Below are 10,180 nucleotides of genomic sequence, written 5' to 3' on the forward strand. Positions count from 1 at the left end.
TTGGTCTTGGATTTAAAACTACAACAACTATAGTACAATTCTAAGTAAGGAATATTTCTTATAGAAATAAATTCCTCAATAAAGTTTTCAAGTTTTTTATATGTAAAAAATATAAACCCTGAAATCAGGTCTATTATTTTTAAAAAGGTGGTGGTGGTAAAATGGCTCTGTAGTTAAGAGCACTTACTACTCTTACATGGTGCAAGTTAAAAATGTTCTCCCTGGAAACAAAGAAAAGCAAAAATAACAGTAAAAAAGGTACTGGCCTATGATAGATTTGGTCATAATAATGGTCATAATAATTTGGTCAGCTTTCTAGCTGAGCAGAGTGGCACACACGTTTGATCCCAGCATTCAGAAGGCAGAGTTCTGTGAGTTCCAGGCCATCCTGGTCAACACAGCAAGTTTCAGGAATGCCAGGGATGCATAGAGACCCTGTCTTTTAAAAAGAAAAACTTTCTCTACCCAAAATAAGACATTAACTAGAAGCAAACTCAAAGATTACCAGACAATGACTTTGTATGAAGACAAGAAGAGGAGAATTTAAATGGTTCAGACATTTCAACATGTGCTTAAACAGCCTGGTGAACAATTTTTTTTTTCAAATCTTTAAAAAGAATTCATGAAGAAAAGCCAAACAAAAACAAAAGGGCATGAGGAGCCAATATTTCCAAGTCAATACCATACAAATTTTGCCTACTAATTTGTTGAATGGCTGGTGATCTATCAGAATAAGCACCCCAGGAAGGCTCAAGGGCTCAGCGGCACAGTGAATTCAATCTTAGCACCAGAACACAAACTGTAGTACCAAGCTTAGAAGTTTCCAAAAGTGGGGCTGACAAGACCTTTCACTGGGTAAGAGGACAAGTCCCAGGACTGAGTTTAATCCCTGGAACCCACAGGGTAGAGAGACTTGACTCCCTCAAGTTGTCCTCTCACCTCCATACACTGTAAGTAAATGTAAAAACTTAAATTAAAAAAAAAAAAAAAAGATTCCAAAGATGCCAGACACCTATACACCTATAATCCTAGCACTCAACAGGCTGAGAAAGGATAGATACAATTCCAAGCTAGCCCTACTTTGAGAGGGAGTGTCCCCTCGCAAGAGAAAGAGAGAGAGAGAGAGAGAGAGAGAGAGAGAGGAGGTTTTTTTCATAGAAGAGCATATACAAGCAAACAGTACATATAATCAACTCAAAGCAATCAAGCAAGGCATGCCCTCCCATATTATTTCCCACTCTCCTTACCATATTGTCCCAAATTTCTCCAGTGCCTCCACAAGGTCAGCTTCCACGACAGATTCACAGAGCCCTCGAACATGAACAACAGGGGAAACAGAAACTTTATGATGACTTCCACCTCCCTCCTAGGGAAGAGAAAACAATTTCCAGTTAACGTCAAAAGTCTAAACTGCATCTTTCAATAAATTCAACTCTACATTATAAAGCAAACACGCAAACACACACACACACGCAAACACACACACACGCAAACACACACACACACACCTACAAGCTTTGGTTTTTCAAGGCAGGGTTTTTCTGTATAGACAAGGTTGGTCTCAAACTCTGGGATATGCCTGTCTCTGAAATTTTCATTCCTAAAAAAGAATGATCTTGAGACCAGCAGGTCAGCTCAGTGGGTAAAAGGCACAGACACTTGCCACCACACCTGACACCAAAGTCCAATCCCTAGAACCTATACAACAGTGGAAGGAGAAAACTGTGTGCACAAATACATTTCTTGCCGGGCGGTGGTGGCGCCCACCTTTAATCCCAGCACTTGGGAGGCAGAGGCAGGCGGATTTCTGAGTTTGAGGCCAGCCTGGTCTACTGAGTGAGTTCCAGGACAGCCAGGGCTACACAGAGAAACCCTGTCTGGAAAAACCAAACCAAACCAAAACAAATACATTTCTTTAAAAAGTGTTCAAAAGCCAAGAAAGGAGATGTGGTGATGAGAAATGTTTTATTTACTGAAGTAAGTGGTGGGCTCATGAGTAATTTTTTTCATACCTTTTTGTCTTACATAATATATACATTTATGATGAATACATTTACAGTTATCTCCTACTCAATATTGTTTGCCCCCCCCAAGGGGGGGTTTAATCCCTGCATATTATATCTATATAAACAAACAGACACCTTTCCACTAAAGTTAAAAGAAATAGGGTTGTGGGCATCACAATACTTCATCCCTAATTCATTCAACATTCTTAATGATGATCTTTTATATAACCTTTATCATTTTCATAAGATGAAAATAAGTCGATGAAGTAAACCTAACAGGGTCCGTTTTCATATTTCTCCAACTATCTATCATACCACTTCTAACTGTACTTTTTGTCTATTATAAAATTCACCTTTGAATTCAACTGTGTCTCTAGTTTCCTCCCTCTTGCTTTATCTTGGCAATAACTTTTGAAGAGGCCTTTTAGCTTTGCCAGTTTTTCTCTAAGAATTGCCCATCATGAATAATGGGTATACATGAATAATGATGAAAACAGTACAAAAAATGGCTAGTTTTCAAATTGATCTTCTCATAAAAATGGATTACAGAGCAATTTTTAAAAATCCCTCAGAGAATTCTCTTACTATGTACAGCAAAATCATTCCCTGAAAGCTGAGGGACATGAAAATGTTACTGCCTTGATCTGGTCTATGTGTTATATAAAAATCACAACTCTGTAACACACAAATATGTACTATTATTGTGTCAAAAAATTTTAGAAAGAACACATAAAAGAAAAGCTAAACGATACTAAATATAATATAGTATTTGTGGGAAAGGTGATTTTCTCAACCTCAAGGCAGAAACAACCTCATACTCCTTGTACTTCCTTATTCCTTCTCAGTCTATGATTCTTACAATTATCTTGGTATTTCTCTAACTTTAATTACATACCCATACATACTTCTGTTTGAGATAGGGTGTTACTATGTAGCCCTGGCTAGCCCAGAACTCATTAACCTTATTTCTAGGGAGCATGCTACTCTGCCATACCCATCTTTAACAAAAAACTTTCTATCATTCACTTTAAAAACAATTAAAATTCCAGTTATTTCCAATTGAAAAGCTGACAATTCACCTTTTCAAACTACGTTTCTACCACTTCAAGGCTTAGTTTTTGTATCCTCCATTCTACTCCAAAATATTAACTTTTTAAAGATAAGCTCTCATATATCCAAGGCTAGCTTCAAACTTGCTATGTAGCAGAAAATGACCTTGAACTTCTGATCTTCATGCTATTGTAGGTATGCATCAAAATTCCCTTATTTATGCAGTATAGGAAATCAAACCCACGGTTTCACACACACAAGGCAAGCACAACTTTAGCTATATCCCTAGCATTGACACTCTTCTTAAATCACCATTTTCTCTATTTGATATATAGCTATGACAAGAAATCTAAACTCTTCTGCAGCACAGAGCTTCTTTTAACCTACTCTAAATCACGTAGGTAGGTAGGTAGCTGTGGTATTGAGGAATACTACGCTTCTCTCATGCTAGGCAAGGACCGCTGAGTCTTACATCATTATCCTGGTTCCTGATTTTTAAACTAGTTGGTAAATGATTATTGATAATCCCTACCTATATACCAACTAAACTGGATGTGGCAGCAAACACCGACAATCCCCTCACTCAAATCACCAGCATCCATGATTCAACACCAGGCTATGTACCTATTAATACTTTGAACATGTATTCTCCAGCTTAAGGAATCATTTTTACATGTTTTCCCCACAGCAGTCTTTTCATTTCAACAGCTAGGCTGTTGTTTTCTATTATTTCCCAACCTCAAAGTAATATTCCAAGTGTATATACCCAGCAAACGCAATATACACGTTTTTGTTTTGTTTTACAATTTTCAATCCCTTCTTTGGACAAATTGGGTCAAACTATAAGGGAAGCTCAGTGGGTCCTCACTAATAGGCTTGAGGTTGGTCTGTCATGCCCACGGTAATCAACAGCCACTCAAGAGCAGTCTCAAGGACAAATTCTCACAAGCCAATAAGCCTTTGTTCTATATGGCTAGATAGAGTCTTTCACTTGGAAATCTTAGGCCACTTTACTGTTTCACTACCTTACACGAGAGTCTACTCATTAAAATTTGAAAACTCTTAAATAGTTATCTTATTAACAAACAAATTACCTAAGTTATATGATTTTTGGCTATTTGAGCATTTTCTTTCCTTTTGGGGCTTTCTGTTTGGGCAATTTTGTAGTTAGTTATTTTGGCAGTATCTTAGAGCCCAAGACCAACCTCAAACTCATTATGCAGCTAAGGCTAGCCTTTAACTACTGACTATTCTGCCTCTTCCCAACTGCTATTGCATCCCTGACCTTTCTTGGCTTTCTGAGATGGGTCTGTAGCCGAGGCTAACCTCCAGTCTCTGTCCACTTATAAGTATCAGAAATGCTGGGATTACAGACATGTACCTGGCTCTTAGTTTTGTTTTTAGACATCATTTCACCATATTGGCCAGCCTGGTCTTGATCTCCTAGGCTCCAGCTATCCTCCAGACCTTTAACCTCCTGAGTAGCTGAACTATAACTGTCTGGCTATCACTCAATCTTTGACTTGCCTGTTTACTCACTAGTGGAATACAGTACTTGAAAAACTTGATCTTTAAAACGACACTCCATCTTAATTTACTTTTGGTAAATAAATTGTCTTGGTAAGTGAAGCCATAACACGTGAAGGTCTAGTTTCTTTCTTAAAATTAAAAAAAAAATACAGAAACTTGATTATGCCTGCTAAATTTAAGAACGCTACTTATGGGGACCAGAGAGATGGCCTATCATTGCTGCTTCTGAAGAGGACCCAGGTTCAGTTTCCAGTACCACATGGTGTCTCACAACCATCTGTAACTCCAGTTCCAGGGGCCCAGTGGCCTTCTTCTAACCTCCATAGACACTAGGCATGTACATAGTGACAGGTAAACAAATACACAATAAAAAAAAATTGTTAAGGCATCGTGGCATACACCTTTAATCCCAGCAGAGATTAAATTTAATCCTAGAGAAGGCAGAGAAAGGCAGATCTCATATTGAGTCCCAGGTCAGTCAAGGTACAGTGAGACCCTGTCTCAAAAATAAATTTTAAAAATCATACACTATTTATTTATTCCACATGAATGAAGTAACTATAATACATGATGGCATGAACTTCCATAATGAAGCTTTGTTCAAGAGTGAAACCAAATTAATCAAAAGCGCTGGGAGTTTTTTCTCTATGGGAAGTACAGTAGACCCTGAGAAGTAACTTATTTGTCCAATCCAAACCATTCAAATCAATCTCAATCCTACCACCTCCCCTTCTCCTTCTCTTCCTTCCCTCCTACTCTCTCTCCTCCCTCCAAAGTCTTGTTCAAGTGAGCTCCACAGCAATGCGCCCCATGTACTGGAATTACAGGTATGCACCAAACCCAGCCATGTTTCTGCAAACATTGAGACCACTGCTACCACTTTAACTGTTCCTCTTAATTCAGGTTCTTCCTTAGACTTAGTTACTAAGTCATGAAAAGTCAAAACAGTATCAGTCCATTAAATCTTACTTTTCACTTCACAAATTAAAGTTAAAAGATAATTCATTGCTGTTCCTAATCTACATTTACAGTTTGACCACAGATGTGTTTCTTCTATAGGCTGAGGACCACTTAAGTTGGGCCAAACTCTTCAGTTAAATAAAAACCGTATTTCAACATGATAAAGTACTAGACTCTCTACCTCAATTACGCACGTTTCATAGCTGCAATGATTTCAAAATAGTACTAAAAATTACAAGGAAAAAATTTTGAAAAGGGGGCTAAACAGTTAAGAGCACTGCCTGCTCTTCCGGAGGACTCAGGTTCAATTCCCAGCACCCACATCGCAGCTCACAACTGTCAGTAATGGAGCTTCAAATGATCTGACTGACATCTTCACATAGGTATACATGCAGGCAAAAATACCAATGCACATAAAATAAAAATAAATCTTTCAAAAAATTTTGAAAGTGGAAAAATATGAGTCTTCACTAAACTCCACATTAGCCTCTCAATTCTAGTGTTAACGTTACAAATTAATTTATTGTAGAGGACTGGCACAGGGTCAGAAACGGTTTCTTTCACATGCTAGTCAAGTGTACCACCACCGACATCAAGCTACAGTCCTAGCTCCAACTATACAGTTAAATAAAAGCAGCTCGCCTTAACCACAGAGAGATGAACAACAATTTGAATTTACAACTATATACATTAGTTCCTGTCTTCATCATTTAAAAGCTGCTTTAATTAGTTAACTTTAGCTTCAAGTAAGGAAAGCATGTACAGACCAACTTTTATATTTTACAGACTAAGAAAACTCAAGGGTAGCAGTTAACTGACTTTCTCGAGGTCACAAAAACCGTATGCTATGACTAGACTCCTGACCAACCTTGTCCAATGCCACTTCCACTGCTTGACTTTACTCACTAGCGTTCAAAACCTTAACTATTTTTGAAACAAAATTTGTGTGTGTGAACACATGTCTATGTGTGTGCACACCAAGCAGTTCACATACAAGTCAGAGCACATCTACCATGTGGGCTCTGGCAACCCAAACTGTAGGTTTTCAGGCATTAGCAAGCACTCTTCCCCACTGAGCCATCCATGGCTCCTGCCAACTGTTGTAAGGATCTTTCCAAGATACTTAAAAGACACTTCATAGTATTGTACAAACAACCAAGGCTTTTGGCAAAAGAACCAAGGCCTTTGGCAAAATCTCTTATAACATTCCTATTTCTAAATCTTACAATATTTGATTATGATCTTGAGACTCCCTAAGAGAATCATCTCCTTTATTCACACTTCCAAGTTACATTCTGAGTATCCCAAAAAGCTTGATAGAAAAAATCCAAATAACTAACGGCAAGGTGCTTGATCTTGACCAAAAGGCCACGAACCAGTTGTGTCCGTAAAGTTACAGCAAGAAAAAAAGATTCCTTTAAAAATATGTGGTCAAATTTCCCATCACATTTTATTTTTCTAATTATCAGAATTTTTACATAAAAATTCACACTAAGCCAGTGAAATGGCTCAGGTGGTGAATGTCTGCCTGGGACTGTGGTCCCAGGACTCACATGATAGAAATCCTCTGACCTCCACACTCACCTGCACGCTCCAACACACACACACAACACAAATGAATGTAATTTTCTTTTTTATTCAAACAGGGGCTGAAGAAAGAGCTCATCCAAAAAGCACACAGTACTCTTGCATAGAGGGCCTGAGTTTGACTCCCAGCAACCAGGTCAGGTGACTCACAACTACCTGTAACTCTACCTCTAAGGAAAACTAAAAAACTTATTAGGCTGCCATGGGCACTTGTTATGTACCCACTAATATGTAACTAATTTTTTAAAATTTAAGCTAGACCAATACAAATTCGAACTTTTGAAAGATAAGCGGCCTCTAATTAAAAGGGTTGGAACACCTTAATGTTGGAAGATGTACATAACTTCAGCAACTTCCACTAAGATTTGCTCTCAAATGTACTAAATGTTTAAAGAATATCGTAAGTCGTCGAGACAGTTTAAAGGCTCCAAAAAGGGTCAAAACCGCTCGGATTGCTTTGTTTCCTTAAGGTCTCCACGGAACTGAAGCTGTGGGTTACGCTGTCCACATTCCTTCAGCCTCCAGCTAACATTTCTGATAAAGGAGGATTCAAGGAATGTGTGACTACAGCTCTGAATTCATTTCCTTCTGTGGGGACAAACTTGAAGTACACTAGCAATGAAGAACTCGCCACTCGAAAACCTTTTATTTGACAGCAGGGACACACTAACTAGATGACCTGCCCACACATTTTTGTAACATTTTGTTAGGGAAAACTATCTTGAGCCATCGCCCAGCCTGAACTCCATGCCCACAGAGACGTTTCGATAGAGAGACGTTAAACTAGCAAGGGAAGTAGCGTATAGGGAGGCATGGGGGCGTAATTTGTCATTTAATCGCGGCTTTCAAGGAGACGAGGCCACCAAAGCCTTCCCGTTATGGTGCCCAGCGTGAGGAGGCTGCGGGACGAGGAGGCCGGGTCCCAGCACAGCCTCCGAGCCAGAGTTGTTCAACTAACAAAGAGCTGATCCCGCCGAGGGCGCGCGGCACAGCCTCCCGGAGCGGAAGCGACGCCCGCCCCCGCCGCCCCCACCCCACAACCCTCCCCAAGTTCGGGGCCCGGCACCCGAAGCCCAAGCCGGCATTCGCCCTCAGGATTCGGGAAACGTGCGCAATAAATAAATAATAAGCCCGAGTCCCCAACGACACACGGGTGGCGGGCGGGTGGCCAGGCCGAACCCCGCCGCCGGGCCCTGCTGGAGGGACGCGGCGCCGCGCTTTGTTACCGTGGACGGGGGCATGCTCCGAGGGCCGCCGCCGCTGCCGCCTTCGTCGCCGCCGCTACCTCCCTCATCGCCGTCGCCTTCGTCGCCTTCTTCGCCATCGCCTTCTTCTCCACCGTCGCCTTCCTCGCCGTCGCCGCCGCCGCCGCCGCCGCTGCCTCCGTCGCCGCCGCCGCCGCTGTCGCTATCGCTCCCCGCCTGAGGCGTCGCTTCCTGGCGATTCTCGCTCTCCTCAGCCGAGTAGACGATCTCTCCCTCCTCGGTCTTGAGGCGCTTGGCCTGGCTCTCGAACTCCCGATCCTCCTCGTACGTCTCCTCCTTGGGGGAGGAGGAGGTGGAGGACATGGCGGCGGTGGAGACGGCGCGGGATACGGGCCTCAGATGTCGCCGATCAGTCCCCGCCGCGGGCTGCGCCTCCTCAGCGCGGGTCTGAGCCGCCCCGGCGTCCTCCGCGGCGCGCTCCAGGAGCCCGTGACTGAGAAGGGAGCGCGGGCTGAGGGGACGCTTCCCTTTATCTCCCAGCCAGCCTCCAGCCTCTCCCTCCGCCAGCTTCGCGGCTCCCAGCCCCGGGGGGAACGCGAAACTAAGGATGGGGCCGGGGCCGCGGCTTCCGGTCTTCCCTCCTCCCTAATCCGCTCCCCGCCGCTCAGGCGGAGCCTCCACCCCTCCTTGACTGCCGCCAGGCGGGATCGAATCCTCAAGCCCGAGAGTTCCCGCCCCCTAGCCGAACTTTCGTTTCCCATTGGAAGAGGCAAAGTCTATCTGGCTTCTAATTGGCTAAAGGAACTGTTTGTCAAAATCCAACCTGGATCCTCGCCCGTCTCCAGTCCGGACCATGCAACGCCCGTTGCGCGCGGCTCCACAGCGGTTGCGGCCCCGCGGCAGTTAGCGCTGTTAGGCCCTGTCAGCAGCCGAGGTCCCCGGTGAATCTGGCGAGTGGCAGTGCGTTCGGCACAATCGGGGCTGTGGGTGTTAACCGCCTTCCCGCAAATTTGAATGTTTTTCTTCTCCTTTTGAAAAGATGAGGGAAACCTCGAGAATCCCCGCACACCTACCCTACACAGACCAAGAGTGCGCGTGGCAGAATTTCTTCAAAGTGTGTGGGCTCTGCGCCACTAGCTAAATGTTGGAGAACAGCTGTTAGCTATTACTGAATGTGACGAGTCAACAAGATGATCCACACAGGCCGGCGCAGAGCTTAGGTTATTTGCAAACCGGACCTTTTGCTGCAGACATACAGATATCCAAGTCCCTGCTGCAGTTATGTCTTCTCAACCTTCATCTAAAACCCCTTCTTCTCACTGTTCTGAATGATCCATTTCATTCATTTTCCAAAATAGGAAACTATCACAATGCTGTTGGTTCCCGACCCACAACTCACTTCCTCTGAAGCATAAGGACTGTTTTAAGGTTTTAGTTGCTTCTATTTGCGAAAGGCCTTTTAATATCTAAAAGTGTTTTTTAAAAAAACAAAACTGGAAGTGCTTAAGGGCAGGAACTGTGTTCATTTTTGTAATCCAGTTTCAGTACAGTACACCCCAACCCGATCCACCCGAATCGATTTCAGTGACCAACTTACTGAGTGATCCTTCCTTGATAAAGGGACAAAGTTTCTTTTAAGCAAGAAACCTATCTTACCCTAAATGCCATTACTTTACGCCTTGGAAAACTAAGATTAGTTCTATGCACCTCTTTGGAACGAACGTGCCTCTTCTTTTCCCAGCTGAGGGTTGTTTCCTCCTCCAGCCTGTTTTTCCCCCAAAGACATTTCTTCCCCCCAGAAAGATGTGTGTGTGTGTGTGTGTGTGTGTGTGTGTGTGTGTG

At 42.8% G+C, this 10,180-nt stretch overlaps 1 protein-coding gene across 1 annotated transcript in view; it reads right to left on the bottom strand.

Annotated features, from left to right (window-relative positions):
• The window catches only part of Hnrnpll (heterogeneous nuclear ribonucleoprotein L like), a 30,296-nt gene extending 21,292 nt beyond the window's left edge, over nt 1-9,004 (bottom strand). Inside the window, exons 1-2 of the mRNA XM_034514281.2 lie at nt 8,360-9,004; nt 1,248-1,366 (exon numbers count right to left, since the gene is read on the bottom strand). Of these exons, the coding sequence (XP_034370172.1) occupies nt 1,248-1,366; nt 8,360-8,701 (461 nt within the window). The 5' untranslated portion in view covers nt 8,702-9,004. The remainder of the gene's footprint in view (nt 1-1,247; nt 1,367-8,359) is intronic.
• Between the last annotated feature and the right edge of the window lie 1,176 nt (nt 9,005-10,180).

This window comes from Arvicanthis niloticus, chromosome 11 (genome assembly GCF_011762505.2).
Source record: "Arvicanthis niloticus isolate mArvNil1 chromosome 11, mArvNil1.pat.X, whole genome shotgun sequence".
Classification (NCBI taxonomy): domain Eukaryota; kingdom Metazoa; phylum Chordata; class Mammalia; order Rodentia; family Muridae; genus Arvicanthis; species Arvicanthis niloticus.